At 42.5% G+C, this 26,853-nt stretch overlaps 1 protein-coding gene across 4 annotated transcripts in view; it reads left to right on the forward strand.

The window, feature by feature from the left end:
* Positions 1 to 26,853, forward strand: part of LOC139763444 (phospholipid-transporting ATPase VD) — a 125,657-nt gene that overhangs the window by 54,165 nt on the left and 44,639 nt on the right. For all 4 annotated transcript variants that reach the window (XR_011716152.1, XR_011716153.1, XM_071689491.1 and 1 more), the window contains 4 exons: positions 22,943 to 23,144; positions 23,317 to 23,509; positions 25,392 to 25,540; positions 26,496 to 26,642. Coding sequence is in view for 2 of the 4 variants with exons in the window: in XM_071689491.1 (XP_071545592.1) it covers positions 22,943 to 23,144; positions 23,317 to 23,509; positions 25,392 to 25,540; positions 26,496 to 26,642 (691 nt within the window). In the remaining 2 variants the exon portion in view is untranslated. The remainder of the gene's footprint in view (positions 1 to 22,942; positions 23,145 to 23,316; positions 23,510 to 25,391; positions 25,541 to 26,495; positions 26,643 to 26,853) is intronic.

Raw genomic sequence — 26,853 nt, forward strand, 5'->3', positions numbered from 1 at the left:
GAGTACAGTGTGTGCCATCATCAGCAGATAATGAGGCCAGGGTTATGATAAATTAGACGCGTGCTGTAACGGTTGAAGTAGAACATTAGGAAAGATTTCCAGATACACGGAAATTACCAGTGTTCTTCCCCAGATAGTATACTCACTTTTGTCTTGTGAACGTCTGCTTCCTCGTTTGATTATATCCTCTGCGTGTGCTCTGCTGAGCGTCGCCTGCTGTGTGGGTGTGTGGTGATGGTGTGCACATGTCCACTTCTGCGCCATGGGTCGGCCAGCCACAGGTGTATCTCGGTTGTTAGTTAGGCGGCCTAACAAATGATATTCTATGCGTTAGTTGGGTGCAGGAGCACGAACATTGGACTGTATTTGGGTGCAGAGTCACGAGTCTTACTTGGGGTGTAGTTAGGTTAAAGATCACAAATATTGGGTTGTAGGCAGGATGGAAGTCGCGAATATTCGTCTGTATTCGGATGGGAGATCTTGAATATAGGGGCGTGGTTGGATGGAAGATCACGAGTACTTGGAATATCACGAATATTGGTTTGTAATTGAGCGGGAGATCGCGAATATTCCTCATAATTATCCCCTGACGCAGGTAGTAAGTGGTATGGGAGGAGACGAAGCAGTATCGAGGTAGACTCAGTCGCACGGGACCCGTCAAGCAGGAACAGTATGGGTGGGCACCTGTCGCACCACGGGGCTCGCCTCCACACTACAGCTGACCACACACTCTCCTGCCTAGCCAGCGGGCCAGAGTGGGGTTCTGTGGGTGCGGCACGGCTCCGCACCCACGAAGACCTCTTAAGCTAGGATATCCTGGAGCCGGCAAGCCCCCGTGCTGTGGCCGGACGGTTGGTGTTGGGTCGTAATGAATTATTGATGCACCTCGACTCGTGACACAATATGTTGAGTTCACTTGACCCCCTGGCGGTGCGACACTTGTGGTATGATGGGCCTGGCAGGGCAGCCATAACCAAAGGTCAGGTCAGAGGCGGCGTCATCATACCCATTGGTCGTACCGTCATACTCAAGGGTCGTTTTCATGCTCAAGAATCTTACAGTCGTGATCCATGGTCGTACAGTTGTGCTGAAATTGTAAAGGTAAATTTTGATATCGCGCGCGTGTGTGTGTGTGTATGTCTGTTTGTGTGTGTGTGTGTGTGTGTGTGTGTGTGTGTGTGTGTGTATTCATTCATATGTCTGTACGTTTCTCTATCATGAGTTGTGGCTTTGCAGTTAAGCGACGAAGCGTTGCAAGGGAGTTCCTGCATGAGTTGGCAATTTTTCTCCCGTGCGAGAATCATCGCTCGAAATAGTTCATTATTTGCCTCACACCTGACAGTGTGTTGGGTTTGTTCTGTACCCACGAGCGAGTCAGGTGTGTGGTGCTGGTGGGGGGGGGGGGTGATCCCCGGAGGGGTACGCGATGGTGCAGGTGTGCCAGGTGTACACCCCTGTGAATTGTGTCTTGTTTCGCGACGCCTGGTAACGCTAGTCGTCCCCTTCCAGTATGTGTCGCCCCCGCTGCGTGTTCGCTGTTCGCCTTCGTCCGACAGTATGTCGTCGACAGATTTCATCGGTAGTTTGAGCGGGTCTCTGCGGATGTTACGTGACCTGGGAAGAATATCTTGAAGCCGTGGGGGTGGGTGGGTTACGATCGTCCTAGTCAGGGCGATCAGAAGCAGTTAAGGCCGGTAGGAGGTGATCTGGTCATAACTGGCTGTTATTGGCCTCACACTCTCTGATTGGTAATGCTGTTGCGTTCCCAACGCGTGTTCCGGAGTAACGATGAAGTGCCTTCGTCTTCAAGGGCTTGTTGTGCGTGGTAGATGTGGCCATTTTGATTTGCTCTCTCTCTCTCTCTCTCTCTCTCTCTCTCTCTCTCTCTCTCTCTCTCTCTCTCTCTCTCTCTCTCTCTCTCTATCTATCTATCTATCTATCTATCTATCTCACACACACATCCGGAGAATAGTAGGTTTCCCGGAGATTCAGTTAATATCAGTTAAGCGATATCGGGACAACAAACCCAGGATTTGGTAACCCCAAACTTGATGCCGAGAGGTTGCAGGCCATGTTGTTGTTGCATCGGGCGACACTTCGTCTTGTCCCGTATTGTTGAAGGTCAGGTCAGTTTGTGGGAATCGTCTGGCTCTGAGCGGGATATGCACAAAGCGTTGGCCGCGGGACACTTCGCCGTGGCTTGGGCTATCGATCTCACCAGCTTGTTGGGGATGGCAAGGTTGTGGTGGGAGTGGGTGGCACACAGCCTGCCTGCCTGTCTGTCATCACAATTCATGGCCTCCTGCAAACTTGAGAGGGGAACAGTGCTTGCCTCACAAACAACAGCTTGTTTGCTTTGTTTGTCCTTAGGTGTGTCAAGGACCACAGAGGGGTTGTGTGTGTGTGTGTGTGTACTGTCCACCCATCTGTTTTAGACAATTAATAAAACACTAGCTGTTGTATTACCTGTCAGTACAGTAGAAGCTTTTGTATTCCTTATTGATGTCTTTGAAACGCAGTCATGAATTTGTACCATATGAATGACTGTGGAGAGATCACCTAAGGAATCTATAGTTCCTAGGTTTGATGACTCGACCAGATGACCCTGTGTGATCTTGACTTTGGGTGCTGCAGTGAGATCCCTGAGCACGACGGATACGACCTCACCCCCGACGTGCACGACCCAATGGGTATGGTGACCTTGCCTTTTTGACCTGATGTCCTTCCGTCGTGCCCGGGAACTCCAGCTTCCGGTTCAAAAATATAACAGCGATGCCATCACCATTTGCTAGAAATATCCAGACACCCCTCACTTGTTAGTTTCTAATATACAGCTGTTGTTAACCGCAGCAATTGCTGTTGATAGCACTATAGCAGTAGTTGTTGCGAACTCTAGCACTACTTGCTAACATTGATAGTAGTAGTAGGTAGAGCTCCTCGCCTCTGAGGGGTCAAAGACGAACAGGTATTGGCGCTGAGATTGGGTCACTTGTTTCTGTTGGAGTTTCCATCGATTCCAGCGCAACCTTGGGATCTCTGCCAGGCTAACCCGTGAGCATGCGCACTTCTGTACGTCTGTGTAGTATGCCAGTGTGTGTGTGTGTGTGTGTGTGTGTGTGTGATCTTTCCTGCCTGCATGCATGCAGAGCCATTAAGGGTTTATACCAAAGGCTTGTGCTCAAGAGTCGTACGGTCGTGTTGAGGATTCTGGCCGTCATGCTCGGGGAAGGTATCGCCGTGCTGGAATGGGTAGGATGGTGTACTGTAGTAGGGAGGGCGCCAGTGTCTGGGAGTGACATGGGTGGACGTGCCTTCAGAAGCAGCCTCTTCTTCCTGACGGTGGTGGGGTCCTGAGGGAGCCTTGCTCAGCAACTGGCCGACGCTGTGGCCTTGACTTTGAGTGGGTGAAGCTGCCGTGAGAGGAGGAGCAGGAGGAGGAGGAGGAGGAGGTATTGCCTGTGTCCTTCAGCGGAGGGGAGGGCTTGCCTGCGTGGCTCGGTGCTTGTTTCGCTTGTTTACATAAGCAGGAACTGGAAGGTATACCCAATATTTTTCTCGTAAGAAAAAAAGATGGTGTAAGTGCGTTTCTGTCTCTTTTTTTTTCCCCCTTTTTATGTATTTAACTTGGCCTTGATTTGGACTTTTTTTTTTTCTTTTGGCCGTGACTTAAACCTTTAAGATAAAAATGGCTGACCATTTTAAGCTCGTCCCAGCTGGACGCCTGCCTTGTCGTATATCCTTATTCGTTGGGCGATTATCTTTTTTTCTTTTTTTTTTTTTTTCTTCCCGGTGACTTTACAGAGAGACGTGTGGATTGTGTTGGTGGACACATCATACACGGCTAGTATGATGGTCTTCCGCGCGTTTTTTCTTAAGATACCACATAGATAGCGTCTTGTACACTGCTTTTTGTGGAGGTTCTTGGGAGGACACAGAACGCGCGAGATGTGGGTTGATGTATTGATGTACGAGATGTTGATGAACGTGACGTGTGTTGATGGCATGTAATGAGAGCTGATGAACGTGACTTGTGTTGATGTGAGTGACGTGTGATGATTTTATGCGACGTGTGTTCATATGTGTGACGGGCGCCGAAGTATGCGACCAGTACCAGTATGTGTGTGATGTGTCGTGGGTGGTTGGTTGGGAGGAGCGTGCTGGTCCCTGCCTGGTGTGTGTGTGTGTGTGTGTGTGTGTGCGAGGGGTTGGGGCGGGGAAGGGAGGCTTCAGATGTGACCAGTACCGGGGATCTCGCCAGTTTACCTTGGTGCAAGCAGCACAGGCACGCCGCCTCCCACCCGCTTGGGTATTCCCTATGTCCCAAACTCGTTCTTGTCTGTGTGTTTCTCTCTCCCTCCAAGGTGTGTTTTGTATATATATATATATATATATATATATATATATATATATATATATATATATTTATTTATTTATTTATTTATTTTGAAAGCCCCTCGTCAATGCCAGGTCGTTAGATTTGTTACGCAGTTTCTTGATGCTTAAAAAAGGCCAGATCGTAAAATTTTTTACAAGGCTCTCACATTAAGCCTCTCGTCAGAAAGTCAGGTCGCCAGGTTTGTGCTAGCCACGTGTGAAGCCTTATCATCAAAGCTACGTCACAAGATGTAATACTCGCCACTCATCAAAGAGTCAGGTCGTAAGATGGGGAAAGGATGAGACTGGAGGCGTGCAGCGACACAGGGAAGATGCTCCACCAGTTGTCATTGACGGCAATGCGCGCGCGAGGAGGGGGGGAAAAAAATATCAGCGTCAGGATGTTTAACCATGAATGTGCAAGGCCTTCGGGCACTGAAGGACAGGAGGCGCCACAACTTGCACTTTCATAACAGGCAGAACAGTGGCTGTGAATATTTGGTATTCGTATGGGCGAGGTTACAGTGACACCTCTCCTCTGAAGTGTGAGTTGAGGATCGTGAGGTGTAGGTGCGGGGGGTCGGTCGTCGTCTCTCACTCCCAATTCCTGGGTGGTGGGGCGACTCGTAGCACCTACTGCGTTGACGATGCAGGGTACAAGGCCGTCCCTCAGACCTAGCCACAGGACGATGGTGCGTGGTACGAAGGCGTCCCTCAGACCTAGCCACTGGGTGATGGTTGAGGGTAAGAGGCCGTCCCTCAGACCCAGTGAGTGGTTTTGAGTACCAAGAGGAACTCGAGATGAAGTGTGGATCGCCACTTTCTTTACGTGAAGCTGTTGGTTGTGGCATTTCCTGAGACCCAGGTACTTGAGAGGGGAGGTCTGTAATAACAGATTTGAGAGATTAAAGTCTTGCCTGTGAGGGATGTCCTTAGGTGCGGCTCCTGAGATTGACTGATGGTGTTGTGGGGGATAATCTGTTTGGGCAACACAGGTGGTGTTTCCCTCAGTATCTGCGCCTCACCTTCCTCCTCTCTTCTCTCTACCTCCCCATCATATCCCCTCCTCACTTCAGCGTGCTCATATCCTGTCTTCATGTCGATCCCTTTTGCCACAACTATATGCAGTGATGGGGCAGACTGTACTCCTATTTATAGGTAATACAGAGAGTTTCATAAAATTTCATCTCCATATAACGTTTTGCTCCTCTGTGTTGGACACAGTTGTACAAACGTGATTTACGACTCGTTGATTTTTAGAAGAGCATCGTATTTTTTTATTAAAAAGTCCTTTCCTATGAGCGTCATACGTGTTGCATTTTCGTGTATGCTTTTGCAATTGGGTGTAGCACTGACTGCATAATCGGAACTTTCTGATCATACGACACTGGTGGGAGGACAAAGGATGTATGCTTTACCAGGAACTCCGCGAGAACCTGAAGGATCTCCCTCTGTTGTCACACTTTCCAGGCTCAGCGGCAACACCATCTTATACCACCCGCCTCCCGGCCTCAGGTGACGTCGCACGTAGGTGCTTCGTATCCTCGTACAAAGTCACTCGACGCCACGAGTGATTTGGGCTGTTATTACACAGCCATTGTATAAAGTCACTCGACACCACCAGTGGTGTCGGCGGGGTGTACCACCACCACGTACAACATGGTTCAGATGTAGCAGTCCTGTGTGTGTGAGAGAGACGCCTCAACACTGTTCGTTAGTGGTTCTGTTCGTCAGTGGTTCTGTTCATCAGTGGTTCTGTTCGTTAGTGGTTCTGTTCGTCAGTGGTTCTGTTCGTTAGTGATTCTGTTCGTTAGTGGTTCTGTTCGTCAGTGGTTCTGTTCATCAGTGGTTCTGTTCGTTAGTGGTTCTGTTCGTTAGTGGTTCTGTTCGTCAGTGGTTCTGTTCGTTAGTGGTTCTGTTCGTTAGTGGTTCTGTTCGTCAGTGGTTCTGTTCGTTAGTGGTTCTGTTCGTCAGTGGTTCTGTTCATCAGTGGTTCTGTTCGTCAGTGGTTCTGTTCATCAGTGGTTCTGTTCGTCAGTGGTTCTGTTCATCAGTGGTTCTGTTCGTTAGTGGTTCTGTTCGTTAGTGGTTCTGTTCATCAGTGGTTCTGTTCGTCAGTGGTTCTGTTCATCAGTGGTTCTGTTCGTCAGTGGTTCTGTTCATCAGTGGTTCTGTTCGTCAGTGGTTCTGTTCATCAGTGGTTCTGTTCGTTAGTGGTTCTGTTCGTTAGTGGTTCTGTTCATCAGTGGTTCTGTTCGTTAGTGGTTCTGTTCGTCAGTCGTTCTGTTCGTCAGTGGTTCTGTTCGTTAGTGGTTCTGTTCGTTAGTGGTTCTGTTCATCAGTGGTTCTGTTCGTTAGTGGTTCTGTTCGTTAGTGGTTCTGTTCATCAGTGGTTCTGTTCGTCAGTGGTTCTGTTCGTCAGTCGTTCTGTTCGTCAGTGGTTCTGTTCGTGAAGGATCCTGTCTTGTGTACCCAGGCTACACGAGATCATCTTCCCACATGTTTGGTTGGGTGTTGTTCATCAGTTCAGGCCCAGTCGTCTATCCTGCGAGTGGGGATCGCTTTGTTCACCTAGGCTGCCGCTTGGGAGTTCTTATCGTGAAGTGATAATGATGCTGATGATAACAGGAACAGCAATGGTGACGTTATCCGACGGCGGGCTGCGTAAAAAAAAAAAAACCCAGCCGTTGCCAAACTGTTTCGAGTGTGGGGAACGTACTTCTAGTTCAAAGACTAGCTTACTGCGCATGTGTGATTTCTCGATATTTGAACTGCATTGTTGTGTGAATAACAAGTTGGATGTTGAAGCAGAAGTTAAGATACTGGAAGCGTAGATGTGAGAGCAGCACAGATCACTTTGATAGGTGTACGTCGAATCATACCTGGCACACGGGAATGAAATAGAAATAACCCCCGAGGGAAATCATTCATTGTCTGATCCTGGCGCTACCTGGCTTACGCGGGAAATGGCGAACATGTATAAAGAAAAAAAAGAATATTTCATTTTTTTTTCATATGTCAAATACTGTGTGTCGAATTGGATTCGGGTAATACAACCTCTCGACAGTCATGTATGTTGCTGTAAAGGAGTTAAGCCATTAACAAACACGAGTGACATGGCTCCCAGTGTGTGTCCAGCAGTCAACAGGGAAATGAGTCAGTAACGGGGCAGATGATCGACGATATGAAAGGTCCATGGTGGCTACACACACACACACACAAACAACAACAACAAAAACAAATAGCAACGCCTCTCATCAGAAAAATATATTATAAGGACGTTCACTGAAAGTAATTTTTTTTAAACCTTTGAGCCAATTTTTTCTTTAAAGTGACCAGGACTTCCAAATACATAAAGTGTGCTCACAGTGAATACTCGACCACGAATGTGATGGTACGGGGGAAGGAGGAGAACTTGGAAAGTATTGAACCTTTTAGAATAGACACAAGTTGGATATTGAAGGATCTTTTTTTAGGTTCTGTTTAGGCTCTCAGCGAGTGTGTGTGTGTGCGGAAACACTTTGGGAGGCAGTCTGAAGTGGGTAGGAATATCGCTGGGAGAGGATTGATCGGTGTCAAGGAAGAGAGAAAGAGCAAAATATTTTTTGAGGAAGGAGATCTGTATTGTGCTGGGAAAGATAAAATCAGAGAGCAGTTAGATGACTACTGCCCAAGGTGAAGGTTCCTCAGAGAGAGGCAACATCGGTTCAGACAGAAGGTTATGCTTAACAAATCCATAATGAGAAAGTGAACTCTTGTTTTAGGCGAGATGGCAGCAAGGTGGATTGTGCGTGCTTTTTAGAACACCAGAAATAACTTGAGTTCCCACAGATGATGTTGGTGAAGAAGCTGAACTTTCCGTTAAGGCTTGAAGGTCTATTGGTAGGTCGAAGATTACCCTTGTGGAAAGGAGCTAAGGACGTATGCTGAAGCTTTTCCTGGTTTGGGGTAGGCGAGTGTTGTGCCTCAGGGTTGAGTCGTAGGGCCGCTGTTGTTCTTCACCTCTGTTGATGAATTAACAGAAGAACGTTATGCTGACTTGAATATGTTCTTTTGATGCTGTAGGAGCAAGGAGAATATAATGCATGACCAAGAATGCATCTATTTACAGAGAAGTCTCAAGAAAATTCAGGGTTGGTGAAGTTTGATTTAAGCAAAAGCAAATTAGTGAAGATGTTAAGACCAACACTGTAATCTGGCAGGAAGTAAACCACACGTGTGTGTGTGTGTGTGTGTGTGTGAAAGAGATGTGGAGGTCAGCGTTGTACCCAAACCCCACCAGAACATGAACCCTGATGGCCACACATACAATCATTTAATAAAAGTTATAGTTGCAGTTTAAGCACAGTGGATAAGGAAATGTCCAGAGAACAGTTTACAGGTTCTGTTACACCTTCTTTATGGTATGCATCTAAGCTTTGGTCACCACACATATAGATCTGTGTTAGATGTTCAGAGGAGGGTAACGAAGCTGATATATGAAACATGAGAATTTCATGGAAAGGTCAGAGGTTATAGATTTCCCCACCGTGGAGGAAGCTCAATTAAGAATCTTCGTTTCCTGATCGAACTGACGTGTGAACCGTGAATAGATGGCTGTAAGAAGTACATGAAGCACAATAGATCAAAACAAGAACTTTTGTCTGAAAAGATGGAAAGAAGTACTTCCATGATAACGGGAGTTGCGGACGAATGGAATGAAGCAAGTGATGAAAGTGAATGCAAACAGCAGACAGAAGTTTAAAACACGATGCACAATAGGGGAAAACATGAGAGATGTCCCACGAGCGCAGGGTCGGGTTGGGTTCCCTCCCCGCACTGTACAGACAGGGAATTTACCACCACACCTGACACCTGATGACAGGATTGCCAGTGTAGTGTGTGTGAGGTGTGGCGCCTCCACACGTTCATCCCAGCGGTTATCAGCTTATCGATGCTATCTCCCTCAGGGCTGTACTACCTCACCATAGCTATCATGCATATGAGCCAACATACCTTACGTTAAGATGAAAGAAGGAAGAGTCAAATTTATACGTATTTACAGCACTGGTTGCCTTTTCACCATTTGATGGTGAACTAAGGTTGTATATATATATATATATATATATATATATATATATATATATATATATATATATATATATATATATATATATAGGGTGCCTTGCTGGTAACTTTTTTTGAATATCTGAAAAAAAAAGTTTCCTCGGAAAGGAACGAATTATTACGTGTTTAATTTTTTGTATTTGGTAAAAAAGAAATGTAAAATGTAAAAAAAAAAAAAAAAGTGCTTATGTAAAACACACGAGCATAGCAAAATAATTTTCTCACAGTCAGTAAACCGCCTGGCCATCACCCAGATGTATGTACATATCCTCGGCGGGGCAGTGAAACAAGAGCAGTTGTTTTGGAGCCCTGAATTATTTACGATATGGCTGCCTCCTGCACCAGGACATGGTGTCAGTCAGCCCCATCCCACCCCACCCATCCTCCTCCTCCTCCTCCTGCAGCTGACACATTTCTCCCATCAGTGTGAGTCATTGTTGTTAGCGGGACGTAGCGTCTAGCATAGTGGTTGCTTCGTTCACTCCTTCAGGGATACGGTACACGACCCTTGTTGAGTACGACGGTATGATACGTACGCGACGGTACGACCCTTGTGTACGACGGTATGACACGTACGCGATGGTACGACCCTTGTGGTGTACGACGGTATGACACGTACGCGACGGTACGACCCTCATTGTGTGGGACGGTATGACACGAGCGCGACGGTACGACCCTTGTGGTGTACGACGGTATGACACGAGCGCGACGGTACGACCCTTGGTTGGTTGTGGTGGCGTGACCTAACGTACCGTCATTCTCAAGGGGCTAACTGTATGTTGGCTTATTGATGAACAGTTATGATGGCATAGAGGACTGGTATTGTTGAAAGTTAGTTGACTGAAGACTTTAAAAGTTGTAGGAACTTGCGATCGAAGTAAAGTTGGTTTCCTTCACTACGCATTTTATTCGGGTCCTCACCAACGCAGTATCAGCCACCTCTACGTAAGTTACTGACTTGCCCCGTAGCTTCTCCCTGTCTCTTAGGTTGATATAAGTTTCCCTTCTTCAGAACGTATGGTATTATATAGACATTATGTTGGGAAAGACAGGAACTTATTAAAGTGTGGTGATTCCATAACAAATCAAGGCTAGCACGATGGAAGTTCTATACTGTAATGCAGGACAGGTTCAGCCTAGGCAGTGCAAAATACTTTAGAATAATGCATTTCAGTGTAGAAATACATAACAAGCTTAGTTTGGTTCCATATAGTAATACATAAGCTTGGTTCCGTGTAGTAATACATAACAACCTTAGTTTGTTTCCATGTAGATATACATAAGCTTAGTTTGGTTCCGTGTAGTAATACATAACAACATTAGTTTGTTGTGTGTGCTCTGAGGTGCTGCTCTTCTCGGAAATTGAAGAAACGTTTATATGAAAAGAAGTCAGTAGAAATATGTCTTGAACAAGTCCATCACTATCGTCAGTCATTAGAATGGATAGGATGATGAGTAACTGAGAGGGCAAAACCTTTTTTGGTTTCCCCTCCTCTCAATCTTTTGTTCGAAAACTGCGTCGGACATGGCTGGTGTGATTAATTGCCTCCCACTGCATTTGTTAGTCGGGAAAACACGTAGATCAGCAGTGATTGCAGGATGAAGGCGTCCACAGAGGCCGACATGTGTACATGTGCCCGTAACAAGCTGCTGACCTAATTACATCGGCATTTGTTCTCGTAGCCAGGTATTGTTGCGTTCTGTCCGGGGTTGTGTGTGTCACCGGCTCACCGCCCGGTTCCCAGAAAATAATGCGCGTAATTACGTTATTTTGTACACTACGGGAGGGAGTACCACACCCGTGGGACCTCATCTTGTGTGTGTGTGTGTGTGTGTTTGTGTGTGTGTGTGTGTCAAGGTGGTGGCCCAGTTAAGGGCCCAGGGGTGGTAGAGAGAAATTAATGTACCACTAGGTGAGTAGGTCGATGTACACCTGTGTACACCTGTGTCTCGCTTAGTCAGCGCCACAGGTGTAGCAGCACAGGTGATGACCCACTCGCTCTCCTCACGGCACACCTCTCGCCCCGTCTCGTCACCACCACCTCCTTATTGTGCACATATGTGTTGCAACGAATGAACAGTATCAGCTAGTGTTATTGATCTCGATGTGGTCAAAAATATCAGAATTTGACAATGGGTGGGTGAATTCAGAGATATTTTGGGTGGAACTGTTACTTTTATATTTGTATACCTCTCCCAACGAAGCAGGAAAATAAAATACATGAGCAAAGGCCATATATATACACACGTCCCGTGTGTGGCTATCATGTGACATGTACTGAAACCTGAGCTTACCATGCACATAGCCTAGCCCCGCACGCTACTGCATGGTTTATCTTCACCGCTTTGCGTATACCATGGTTCGGCTCACTGGTTGCACGATACTCCCATATCCTACATGGACGTCCTTTCCTGCTGTCCAACGCACGTCTCCGGCTCTCATGAAAATTCATGCCCCGATACCCCCCCGGAGTTTCACTCATCCTTCCGTCTTCTCCATGGTCACCAACACCACCTCCTCTTGGCTTCCTCTGCATGTGACACAGACCCACTCAGTCATTCTGATTGTCTTTAAGGATTTTAAGGGAATCCCATGAATGAATAACATGTCTTAAGTTTGGATCAGTTGTCGTGTTATTCTTGAAGGTACTTTTTATTGGAGGGAACCGTGGGATGATAATGATGAAGTAACACCGTTACTTTAGGTTCGGATACATATGGACAGGATGGTCAGTACCCCGCCCACCTATTGTGTTACGAACATACGCTCACGTTATACCCAAAATGTAGGCAGCGAGCTGTGACCGCTTTTGCCTATTGGTACTACGAATTTTTATTTTAGCTGGAGGCTTCTGCCAACATCGAGGTCGGCACTTACTTGACATACAGCGAGGTTAAACGTTAAACGAAAGGGAAAAAGAATGGACCAGGGAAAAGTATTGAGGAATATTGGAGGAAGTGGGGAAAAAAAAAATACCTGTCTTCTAAAATGTGTCAGGTCGTAATTATTGGGAAAGACATGAGAAGGTAAAAGGCTCCAAAGAAGTTGTAGGGAAAGAAACAGTTGTTTTGCCTCATGGGAAACAATGTTTGTAGGCTCTCTACTTATTCTGAAGACCTGTGAAATGTAGTCGGGTTTAGCGGTACTTGATACTCATGACAATGTAGCGACAAGTTATGTGTATAGCGCAGCTCAACTGCCCCACTGTGAGCGACTTCGAGATCTCCTCCTCCTCCTCCTCCTCCCTTGTTGTGTTCCTCGTCTCTACCACAGTGGCTGTTTCTTTCCTCTCTACTGCCCTCACACTTTCCTTTGCCCCCATTTATTTATATTGTTGTAAAATAAAAAAGCCCATCTTCGTTTGATCTCTCGTGCTTCTCGTACAGAAGTACGATGGTCCATCAGTTCCTTTGTCATTCATGATTTACTTTCAATATACATACGTCAAGGAATCCCTTTACTTTCCTCTCTCTCTCTCTCTCTCTCTCTCTCTCTCTCTCTCTCTCTCTCTCTCTCTCTCTCTCTCTCTCTCTCTCTCTCTCTCTCTCTCTCTCTCTCTCTCTCATTTTCTCATTTCGAACTTTGCCCACCGTGTGTCATGAGCTTACCCGTGACTTTTGTACTTGTCTCACTGCTGTGTTCATTCCCCACATCCCCCCGCCCGCGGCCGAGAAGGGCCTGAGATTTCGCTTGTGTTTAGAATCCCAGGACGATCTACCCCACTAGTGTCTCTCCTCACAGTACCCTCAGATATCCAGTCTGCCATGATCCCCGTGCACTTGTAGTTGGTGTCTGGTTACTTCTCCCGGATATCCCAGTAATATAGTGATGCTTAGATGTTCCTCATCCAACATCGCACGATTTTACGCATTTAGTGTGCCGGCCATTGTTCATTCCCTGGAGTGGTAACACAGAAGGATTACACAGGGTTGCCAAGGGTTTCAGTCGGACCTATTAGCTGATGTAGGTTTTCCTTCCTTTTCACCTTCATGTACACACACCGATGGTTTACCTTCATGTACACCGACGGTTTACCTTCATGTACACCGATGGTTTACCTTCATGTACCCCGATGGTTTACCTTCATGTACCCCGATGGTTTACCTTCATGTACACCGATGGCTCACCTTCATATACATCGATGGTACACCAATAGTTTACCTTTATACTTTCCTTGCTACTCTTGCCCTTCAGTCCTTTATTGTTATGCCTGATTTTTCTTTGTTATACATTACTGTAGCTGCTCGCAACGCGAGACAGTTTTCTGTTCCTCACTTAACATTCCCTGCTTCAAAATTGTTTCTCGCTGAGTCAGTGCACTCGGCACGCTGCTAGCCGTGCACTAATATTTTGTTTTGTAGTTTTTCCCTCAGACATAACAGTCCAGCAATGTGTTCACAACACAGTATAGCACTTGTGGACTACCTTCTTGCGACACTACCCTCCTCTTGCTGCCCCCGCCGGCCGCCCCCCACAACAACAACAGCGAACACATTGCATCTTGTCTTTGACAAGACCTCACTCTGTGGAGCTTATCCCTTACGTTGCACAGACCTGTGATACGGTTCGTCTCGCACCTGAGAGACTGGGTGGAGAAACTTAAGAATCCTTCGCCGTGTTGTTTGCCCTCGGCTCATGCTGTATAATACTGGAGAGCTCTTTAACTACGCTTCCTTGCCCTCCTAATCATTTGAGACACCCTCAGCCTTACATTCTTTCTCTCGCTCATGATAGCGGCAAAGTTCTACTCGGTACACGGTTAACATGCATTCACGGGTGGTAGACCAGCCCCTTTTGCCTCAGTTAAGTGTGGTGCCATCATGAATTTGACCGTGTCACAGTAGTAATAGTTTTGACTCATCTACTGTCATGCACGTTGAAAAACGTGTGTGTGTGTGTGTGTGTGTGTTTGACTATTATTTTCTGTGTTACAGGAAGGGAGTTTTACTCTGGTGTTGTCCTGTTTCTTAACTTTGCTCGGTATCTTTACATACCCTAGTCTAAGCCGTTCATTAATAACCGCATCCGAGGGGAGGATGAACGCTTGAGTTGGGTATGGGCCGACTGCCGCGCTCAGGGTTTGAACCCACAAGGACTCAGCCCCGGGCGGGGCCGTGCTGATTCATGGCCAGTAACGCTAACCACTACACGGGAGTCCTGTGTGTGTGTGTGTGTGTGTTTCAACTTGACTCTGTGTGTGTTCCCCGTGTTATTCTTGGTCCTTTTGCTTTATGGGAATATACCATGTGCTACTTTTATCGCGCGCGAATGTCATAAACACACCGACGCCGAAAGGGGGCGCACACCATCCGCAAAACGAGACAACGTTAAATAAAAGTTTATTTGAAATACGCTGGTCAGCTCGTTGGTGCATACACTTGGCTGGGCGTCCCATCTGTCATGTACATCATGTCAATTATTGGTGCAGTTGCAAGAAGTGAGAGAAAACGAGGACAATGCTGTACGTATAATGATTTTGCGCTCCATCCAGTGTGTCCTAGCCGTTAACATACGTTTATCTTTGCCCGCCGCTGTAGTATGCTTATACCGGAAGTATGGAAGTGTGTGTGTTGGGAAAGCCATCACGTTAGAGAGCCTCTTCATAGTTTATGTAATCTAATATGGCTGCTTACTTTTCCCTTGGCACATGGTACGAATTTTTGGTGTACGTTTTTCTTAACGTTCTTCGATTAGCGTGTGATGTTTGGTATTGACAGCGTCGCGTTCTTCCTCGGCACAGTGTGCCATGTAGTGGACTCTTCACCAGACCGAGGTATAGATACAAGCTGGTCAGGGCGGGCGGTTTAGATAGGGTAGCCCTGATACCTCTAGTCGAAGCCTTCAATCCTTCTGGCTTTTTCATATTTTTTTCTCTGTCTCCCTGACCCATTGTCTAGGTATAATGCAGGTCATGTTTGCCCAGGTGATTTTTCTCCTGTAGTTGTTCACTGTAAGACCCCTTCCTCTTCCTCCTCCTCTTCCCCCTTGTGATCGATCCGGATTTGTGAGCCTTGTATTGATTAATGGGGCCAGTCTGTCTGCTTGTCCTGTCTGAGACGCTAGTATTGAACCCCATCCATTGAACAGCAGTCTCAGATGTCACACAACTTGGGAATGATTAATGCCTTTACGATGGATACTTGATATTCCTGTTCGTCATATGAATTCGTTAAATTCACTTCACGTGTATGAGAGAAAATGGCGACTAATTTTTTTTATTAGAGAAAAATTCAAAGAATTTTTTTGATACTTGAGCGCAATGGATCATGAGACATCGGTTTTCCCGGACGAAGAAGTTGACGGTCGGGACCCAGAGCCAGTGGCGCCACAGGTGACTACGAAGATTGTATCGGGCAGCTCTGTCTTGCATGCATGAAGGCAGGTACTGTCTCACGCCCATAGCGCAGTTTCAACGTTAGGGGGGAAAATAGAGTATATATATATATATATATATATATATATATATATATATATATATATATATATAATGTCTGTGCTTCAAGACATTATGCTTATGTGCGGCCGATGGATGCTTACGCTTTGACGTAGTTACGCTTGCTTATGATTCACAGCTATGATGATCGTATCATTTATTATCAGTCCGTTGTTACCGTTTTGGTCATCCTCTCCATAAAAACATGATTTTGTTACGAGCCAAATGTAGATGAGTTATTGATGCGATCTTTCAAAACCAACCCATAACCCATACTCTTGGGGCAGCATTTACTGTGTATGTGAATATGTTCAGAAAACCCATCCTTCGTCTTTTATTTTGGTGGTCATTTTGCCGACTACGTTATTTTACATTCTTGTTTTCCCCACACTCACCCCTGGGTTTCCACGAGGTGGGCCTGGGTTACGATGATCTTATCCTGGGTAGAAGGTCGGAAGATGGAGCCTTGATTGGGGACTAGCTACTTTGTAACTTCCAAAATTTCGATGGGCTTAGGTGCAGTTGATCTTTTCGCTGAGAAGAATCGATATTTGTATGTGTTTTGATCTCTGAAGACTTGTTCATGGGAATTGTCAACATAAGTAATATTGCTCGTAGGAATAAGGGAAAATGACATATAGGGAAAACCATGATTGAGGTCCGGCTGCCGAGTAGTTGGCAAATTTACCATTGTAATGCGTGAATTTTTCCATGTTTACCCCATTCTTTTGCCGGTCTTTTTTCATTCTTGTATAGACGACAAGATGCATGATTTTATCTGCAAGATTAGATGAATACGAATGTGACTGAGGATGTGGGATGAGCTGGGGGTTGAGGCATCTTTCCTGGTTTACCGAGGGTCAGGCCCGGGACAATCCTAGGTGATGCAAGCGACGGTAACGCGAGGGAGGAGGAGGGTTTGGTAAAATGCACCGTCACTCGCGCGGTCTAGGTTGGCTTTACGTTGATGCTGGAGGATTGTCAGCCATTCTGTAGAATTCTGTCGTTTTTATGTGTTTAGACTGATGACGTAGGATATAGGGAGTTGCATATCGCGTATATATATATATATATATATATATATATATATATATATATATATATATATATATATATATATATATATATATATGTGTGTGTGTGTTGCTGGACTGTAACACGCACACACACACAAGAGTGAAAAACCCACTCCCCGTAGAATACAGATTGGTATATGTATATATAATGGAATATAATAAGGTTCCAAGTTGGCTTCATTGTTAGCGTTTTTTTTTATATAGAGGAGACAAGTTTCCTCAATCATCAGCGCGTGTTGTACAAGTGGGGGAAACTTGCATCTTGTACTGCCTGGAGCTTGGGTATTTCCAGGGTTATTTCCAGGGCTTTTTTTCACTGTAATAGATGAAGATGGTGGACTGATTGAATTCATATTTTGTAATGTATACTCATAATTTTGAAACGATACCCAGACACATCATGAGATTATTTTATGTATGGGTCTTCCAGTCTGTTGTTTGAAACTAGTGGGGCTAAATGTAGAACCTGAGACATTACGTACTCAATATTTGTTGGTGATAATTATCCCACTCATAGATCAAGATATTCAAAACGCAAACATATTATCCCACCCATAGATTACGATAGTCAAAACGCCAACATATAATCCCACCAATAGATCAGGATAGTCAAAACGCATACATATCCCATCAATAGATCAAGATAGTCAAAACGCTAATATATTATCCCACCAATAGATCAGGATAGTCAAAACGCTTACATATTATCCCACCAATAGATCAGGATAGTCAAAACGCTAACATATTATCACACCAATAGATCAGGATAGTCAAAACGCTTACATATCCCATCAATAGATCAAGATAGTCAAAACGCCAACATATTATCCCACCAATAGATCAAGATAGTCAAAACGCCAACATATAATCCCACCAATAGATCAGGATAGTCAAAACGCATACATATCCCATCAATAGATCAAGATAGTCAAAACGCTAATATATTATCCCACCAATAGATCAGGATAGTCAAAACGCTTACATATTATCCCACCAATAGATCAGGATAGTCAAAACGCTAACATATTATCACACCAATAGATCAGGATAGTCAAAACGCTTACATATCCCATCAATAGATCAAGATAGTCAAAACGCCAACATATTATCCCACCAATAGATCAAGATAGTCAAAACGCTAACATATTATCCCACCAATAGATCAGGATAGTCAAAACGCTTACATATTACCCCACCAATAGATCAGGATAGTAAAAACGCTAACATAATATCCCACCAATAGATCAGGATAGTCAAAACGCTTACATATTATCCCACCAATAGATCAGGATAGTCAAAATGGTAACATATTATCCCACTCATAGATCAAGATAGTCAAAACGCTAACATATTATCCCACCCGTAGATCAGCATAGTCAAAACGCTGACATATCCCATAAATAGATCAAGATAGTCAAAACGACAACATATTATCCCACCAATAGATCAGGACAGTCAAAACGCTTACATATCCCATCAATAGATCAAGATAGTCAAAACGCTAACATTTATCCCACCAATAGATCAAGATAGTCAAAACGCTAACATATTATCCCACCAATAGATCAGGATAGTCAAAACGCTTACATATCCCATCAATAGATCAAGATAGTGAAAACGCTAACATATTATCCCAACAGTAGATCAAGATAGTCAAAACGCTTACATATTATCCCACCAATAGATCAGGATAGTCAAAACGCTTACATATTATCCCACCAATAGATCAGGATAGTCAAAACGCTAACATATTATCCAATCAATAGATCAGGATAGTCAAAACGCTAACATGTCATCCCACTCATAGATTAAGATAGTCAAAACGCTAACATATTATCCTACCCATAGATCAGCATAGTCAAAACGCTAACATATTATCCAACCAATAGATCAGGATAGTCAAAACGCTAACATAATATCCAGTCAATAGATCAGGATAGTCAATATGCTTACATATCCCATAAATAGATCAGGATAGTCAAAACGCTTACACATCCCATCAATAGATCAGGATAGTCAAAACGCTTACATATCCCATCAATAGATCAAGATAGTCAAAACGCTAACATATTATCCCACCAATAGATCAGGATAGTCAAAACGCTTAAATATTATCCCACCAATAGATCAAGATAGTCAAAACGCTAACATATTATCCCACCAATAGATCAGGATAGCCAAAACGCTTACATAGTATTCCACTCATAGATCAGGATAGCCAAAACGCTAACATATTATCCCATTAATAGATCAGGATAGTCAAAACGCTAACATTCTATCCCATCAGTAGATCAGGATAGTCAAAACGCTATATATTATCCCACCAATAGATCAGGATAGTCAAAACGTTAACATATTACCCCACTCATAGATCAAGATAGTCAAAACGCTAACATATTATCCCACCCATAGATCAGGATAGTCAAAACGCTAACATATTATCCCACCAATAGATCAGGATAGTCAAAACGCTAACATATTATCCAATCATTAGATCAGGATAGTCAAAACGCTTACATATCCCATCAATAGATCAGGATAGTCAAAACGCTTTCATATCCCATTAATGGATCAAGATAGTGAAAACGCCATCATATTATCCCACCAATAGATCAGGATAGTCAAAACGCTTACATATCCCATCAATAGATCAAGGTAGTCAAAACGCTAACATATTAACCCACCAGTAGATCAAGATAGTCAAAACGCTAATATATTATCCCACCAATAGATCAGGATAGTCGAAACGCTTACATATCCCATCAATAGATGAAGATAGTCAAAACGCCAACATATTATCCCACCAATAGATCCGGATAGTCAAAACGCTTACATATCCCATCAATAGATCAAGATAGTCAAAACGCCAACATATTATCCCACCAATAGATCAGGATAGTCAAAACCCTTACATATCCCATCAATAGATCAAGGTAGTCAAAACGCTAACATATTATCCCACCAATAGATTAGGATTGTCAAAACGCTAACATATTATCCAATCAATAGATGAGGATAGTCAAAACGCTTACATATCCCATCAATAGATCAAGGTAGTCAAAACGCTAACATATTATCCCATCAATAGATCAGGATAGTCAAAACGCTGTTATCCCACCAATAGATCAAGATAGTCAAAACGCTAACATATTATTCCACCAATAGATCACAATAGTCAAGACAACATATTATCCCACCAATAGATCAGATAGTCAAAACGCTAACATATTATCCCACCAATAGATCAGGATAGTCAAACGCTAACATATATCCCCAATAGATCAGGATAGTCAAAACGCTAACATATTATCCCACCAATAGATCAAGATAGTCAAAACGCTAATATATTATCCCATCAATAGATCAAGACAGTCAAAACGCTAACATATTATCCCACCAATAGATCAGGATAGTCAAAACGCTAACATATTATCCCACCAATAGATCAGGATAGTCAAAACGCTAACATATTATCCCATCAATATATCAGGATAGTCAAAACGCTAACATATTATCCCATCAATAGATCAGGATAGTCAGAACGCTACATATTATCCCATCAGTAGATTAGGATAGTCAAAACGCTAACATATTATCCCACCAATAGATCAGGATAGTCAAAACGCTACATATTATCCCATTAATCGATCAAGATAGTCAAAACGCTAACATATTATCCCATCAATAGATCAGGATAGTCAAAACGCTAACATATTATCCCACCAATAGATCAGGATAAACAAAACGCTAACATATTATCCCATTAAAATATGGCAGTGGAATATAGCTTGTTTTTTTAGAAAAAAAGAGAAAAAATAGAGACCATTTTCTTTCCTGGCTATATTGCTGGATTGATTGTAGTGTATCGTCCGCTTATATTAATTTCCCGTTTCATTTTGAAGTCTGAGAGTCAGAGCAAATGTCATTGTCTGGGAAACTAATATGTTATTAATTTTCTTTGAATTTGGATCCACATCTTTTTACCAAAATGTGTCACTTAAAAAAAAAAAAACAATGTATTTTACGTCTTTTTTATATTCAAATAAGAACTGGTGGCTGATTCATGTGAAAAACTGCAGAAGCTGGTGACTGAGTTTGGTAAAGTGTGTGGAAGAAGAAAGTTAAGAGTAAATGTGAATAAGAGCAAGGTTATTAGGTACAGTAGGGTTGAGGGTCAAGTCAATTGGGAGGTGAGTTTGAATGGAGAAAAACTGGAGGAAGTGAAGTGTTTTAGATATCTGTGAGTGGATCTGGCAGCGGATGGAACCATGGAAGCGGAAATGGATCATAGGGTGGGGGAGGGGGCGAAAATTCTGGGGGCCTTGAAGAATGTGTGGAAGTCGAGAACATTATCTGGGAAAGCAAAAATGGGTATGTTTGAAGGAATAGTGGTTCCAACAATGTTGTATGGTTGCGAGGCGTGGGCTATGGATAGAGTTGTGCGCAGGAGGATGGATGTGCTGGAAATGAGATGTTTGAGGACAATGTGTGGTGTGAGTTGGTTTGATCGAGTGAGTAACGTAAGGGTAAGAGAGATGTGTGGAAATAAAAAGAGCGTGGTTGAGAGAGCAGAAGAGGGTGTTTTGAAGTGGTTTGGGCACATGGAGAGAATGAGTGAGGAAAGATTGACCAAGAGGATATATGTGTCGGAGGTGGAGGGAACGAGGAGAAGAGTGAGACCAAATTGGAGGTGGAAAGATGGAGTGAAAAAGATTTTGTGTGATCGGGGCCTGAACATGCAGGGGGGTGAAAGGAGGGCAAGGAATAGAGTGAATTGGAGCGATGTGGTATACCGGGGTTGACGTGCTGTCAGTGGATTGAATCAGGGCATGTGAAGCGTCTGGGGTAAACCATGGAAAGCTGTGTAGGTATGTATATTTGCGTGTGTGGACGTATGTATATACATGTGTATGGGGGGGGGGTTGGGCCATTTCTTTCGTCTGTTTCCTTGCGCTACCTCGCAAACGCGGGAGACAGCGACAAAGTATAATACAAAAAAATAGAAAAAAAAAAATTGATTCACACAACAGTCATTCATTAAATATCATGAAATGCACTACAGTGTATAGTGAATGACAGAAAATACGTGTACAGAATTTAATTACTTTTCGTTAACAGAAAAAACTGATTATTTATGGGTAAATGAAAATAATGAATTTGCTATCATTTCCTAATTTGATTAGAGTGAAGGGGAGTATGAAAAACATAAGTATTGCCGAGTTGAGGGGTTAAAGTTTGGAAATCTTTGAGTCAGAGGAAGGTGTTATTAGTTTGAAAGTTAGTGTCCTTGGCTGGAGCATAGTCTATAGGTATACTTAGGTATAATTATAGGTTAGTGTTAAGGTTGATGTTAGTTATCTGGACATTCTGGTTCTCGATATATGTTGCCTGTTATAATACGAGCGCCAGTGATCTTGATTTTTGTCTTAAGGGAATTGAGCTGACAAAGCATTGAGCACTGGCGTAAACTTTCTGTTGATTGGCATAGATCCAGATGGTTGTGTCATCTGAGCTTTGTCGCTCTTCTGTAGTAGAAGATTGGTATCAGTGATCTGGAGGCAGCTGTGTGTTGGGAGTTTATTGTCAGGATTCTGAAAGTTGTTGTTGTGATGGACTGTGGTGTGATTGGTTGAAAGATAAATGTCTTGCCTTTTTAGTTTTTAATTTATGGCGTATTTTTAGTCTATTCGTTTTTTCTTTTAGTTCCCCATGACTGTTAAGAGTTAGTATGAACACAATGAGATAATAGTATTGTCAGTTACTCTGATATTGTGTATTTTGATAAAATTGACAAAAGCATCTCTTTCTGATGTATTCTGATTTATATAAAAAAAGGCTTCTATAGCTTCATTTGTTTGAGGACCATTCATAAGATTGATCAAATAATTATTTGTTTTGAGAATATTGTTATCTTTGACTAGTAATTTATACATAATTTTATTCTCTTTCCAGAGATCAAGGTAGATATGTTAAAACCAAATGGAAACATGTACGTGTTGGGGATATAATCCACCTTTCCTGTAATGAAATCATCCCGGCAGACATAGTTGTTCTCAATTCCTCTGACGACTATGGCATATGCTTCATCGAGTCTTCCAACTTAGATGGGGAAAGCAATCTTAAGCAGAGACAAAGTGTTAAAGGTCTTGGAATGGTGAGGACACAGTTGTGAAACTCATTAAAGTCAGAATATATGTTTTTTATTTATGATTCAGTGATATAATTTAGTTGTTCATTATTTTTACCTGTGAATTGTGAGTTTTGACCCAAAGTGCATCTTTCTAGTGTTCTGATATTTAGGTAACATAATTTTTTTTTTTTTTCAGGATGACACATTCGAGGTCTCCAAATTTGATTTTGTAATGGAGGTTGGCGCACCATCCACCAAGATTTATCACTTTACAGGCACTATTCCTTTGCAGTCGGGAGAGCGTGTGCCTCTCACCAAAGACAATCTCTTGCTTAGGGACTGTGCCCTGAGGAATACAGATTATGTTGAGGGCATTGTTGTCTATGCAGGTAAATGTATAGGCCAAGGCTTTTATGGCTTTCAACCTTAGAACGCTTCCTGTGTTTCCTGTTTTAAAAGAGGCACTGCAGATGGACCTTTTCTTTTCTGTCATTGCCCGTACTGTTGGTAGCAGTAATGGTATCCCTGTTCCGACTATTAGACTAAATTTTTGAAGTTTTTCATACTGCAAAGTTTTATGGGCTACTTTCTTCGTTATATATGTGGCTTTAAATATTAGTTGTGTACACCTTCTATTCCTTATCCTGTAATAAAGTAGGGTGATTCATAGTGAAGTTATTTCACACTGGATAAGAATTCAGCATAGGTGTTCTGAAGTTGTTTTAAAAGTTGAGTCATATTTTGCCAGTAACTCCTGAAACACCTCAAAGCCGGAAAACCCCTCTATCATCATATGCTCCTGAAGATAGTGAGGATTCATTAATGTCAAAGTTACATCAGAAGCACTAACAGTGCAGTACAGGAATAGCTTTATTGTTTGGTTTTTGACTTAACAGAAAGCTGTTGTAACTAGACTTTCTAACACCCTTGCACAGATGCTTAGTTTATTAACTGATATTCACAGATTTATTTTGCATGTTTCTGCCTACTCTTTTTCATGCTTTTTGAAACTATGCATCTCTTGAACTGTAATTCTTGATGCTGGCATTGTTTAGTCTTACACAGTTGTGACATGCTTGTGTCTGTTCCGTTTCAGCTACTAAAAACACTCTTGTTAACCTCCACTATGGTCATTCTCACTTATCAAGTTGACTGACTCTAGTGTATCTGTGGATTTTTCTATAGTGTGTGGATATAGTGTCCATTTCTGGCAAGACTTGTCAACAGACCGTTTTTTCTAATCAAATGAAAATTGAGCATGTTTTGATGAAACTGTCCAAAAATGCAGACATTTGTAATTGACCACAGAAAATGAAGAGGTCAACTGATATGATGAGAGAATATCATGGTTGTTCATGAACTGTCTGTAATAAGGGACATTAGAAATTTTTTTCCAAGCATCACAATCAGAGTTTTGCCTTAGTAAAAGACAAGCCTTTTTTAATTTTTTTTCATGCATCAAAATCAGAGTTTTTCCTTATAAGTAAAAGACAAGCCCAAACAATTTAGAGGATCTACTGACTTTATTAATGATTAAATTGGCATAATCAGAAAGTGTATGACTTTCAGGACCTGCTGATTGATTATACATATTTTTCTTTTACCTTTGACATTGTTCACAGCTAATATTAGTACAGAAATACTGTACTTTGCAAGTAATATGGCACCAAACATTTTCTTATTAGAATATAGAGGGAAATGCCTTTTCCTTAGCCTTGCAAATGCTGAATAATAAAGGTTTTCCTGTAAAACAGCTTCATAAGGTATGAATCTGATATGACTTACAGCAAAAGAATTTTATACCTTTGTTAATGCACCTCTTGAGATAGATTTTGTATTTTGTTAGGGATAACCTGAGGGGTAGCATGGTAGTTCTTTACTTCATATTCTAATACATTTTCATGTTACATATGTTATCCATTCACATTTCTGTAGGTCCTTACTCGTATTATAACACAAATAGTTTTGTTGTACCTTTTCCATCTTCATGAAAGTACACACGAGCAATTTGTTAATATTTCTTTCATTGCTATTATGATATGGTTATTAATGTAAATGTTTACATTAGCCACTTTCTGGCATATTCATTATAAGTCTTCAGAAATTTATCCAAATTGTTTGAACTATGCTGTAGTTCCTTCCTACATGTTGAAGAGTTATTGTTTCAATTATTGTATGATGGATCACTCCTAACAATTCTAACATATGTATTTATTCCACATTTAGTAAGAAATTTTCAATGTGTTTGTGTGCATTATTACAATATTTCAGGGCGTGAAACTAAGGCCATGCTGAATAATGGAGGAACCAGATATAAGCGGTCCAGGTTGGAAAGGAGGATGAATAAAGAGGTCATCTGGTGTGTTGTCATTCTTTTTGTCATGTGCCTCATCTCTGCCACTGGTTCAGGTCTTTGGCAGGTATGAACAATAAATTTTACCCAAATAAAGACAAGGTAATGATTGGTAAATTAAGGTCTCTTTTTGATGAGTACTGTTTTAAAAGAGTCTAGGAAGTCATTTGGTTATCTTGCTTAAGTAAGTTTATTTAAAGATCAGTTCCACCAGTCCAAGAGGAACTGAAGGGACTCTAGTCACTTAATGAAACTGATGGGCTCTACAAACTGCCCCCCCCCCTCCCTCTCTCTCTCTCTCAGATTAAGAATCCAAATTAATTGACTGGATATGAATCATCTTGTAAGTTAAGGTGGGGGTGTGAAAGTAAATGTTAGTCTAACTTGACAAATCATCTTTATGTGGAAAGTGAAAATTTGAGAACTCATATTAGTGTGGAAGTCCACGTTCATTTAGCACACTGGATGCAAGTTGATGTGTGATGAGGTAACTGAGAGGATGTATGCATTTGATCCATTGCCTGTAAATGGAAACTGAATAGATGATATGTAGATAGATACACTAGGTAGATTTTCTGAATAGCATTGTATAGGATCCAGCCTATCAGCTTGTGGATAAGTGAAGGGCAATTGAATGATTCAGCACATCCCCAGCAGAAAAGCTCATTTTCATCAGAGTAGTTTTTCTAGATACATTAGTGTAAGTGAAATTCTTTTTCTCTGGTAATGTTTTCTGAAATTGTGACAAATCTCAGAATTAGGAGTCTTTTATGATAATTTCTGTTATCCTTTACTCTTATTAGGGTCCCTATGTATTGTCATCAGCACCAATATATAGAGATGTTGGTCTCTTCTCTAGTTTAGTGCTGTCAGGTTTGCAGCTGTAGAATATGCAAATACTGAGTCTATAACACTATATGGAGAGCTACACATAAACCAAAGTATATAAAGGTTTTATGTGAATTAGATTATTTTCATTGCAGAAACAGTATTATGACTAAGTACATTCCTTTCACCAACAGAATTACTATGAAGTAAATGCGACCTTAGGACTAGTCCCATTTATTCCGCCAGACAGCCTCAGTGCATCAGTTTTGAAACTTAGGCTCTCTAACAACTCTGTATGGGTTGGCTTCATCAGTTTTTGGACATTTGTTATTATTTATCAGGTATGTAATGAGTCCTGTTATTAGTTGCTTTGCATATTACAGGAAAATTTTATTTGAAGTACTTACCCTTACAGTACATTTTTCATCATAATTAAGATAAGTGTGAGTGTAATTACCTGTTGTACTTCACAGAAAGGGAGTTTTACACTCAGGGCCCCCCCTCTCCTGAACATTTTCTATTGCTGTACTTTCTGAATTTTTGTATGCTTTC

This window comes from Panulirus ornatus, chromosome 47 (genome assembly GCF_036320965.1).
Source record: "Panulirus ornatus isolate Po-2019 chromosome 47, ASM3632096v1, whole genome shotgun sequence".
In the NCBI taxonomy this organism is placed as follows: Eukaryota; Metazoa; Arthropoda; class Malacostraca; order Decapoda; family Palinuridae; genus Panulirus; species Panulirus ornatus.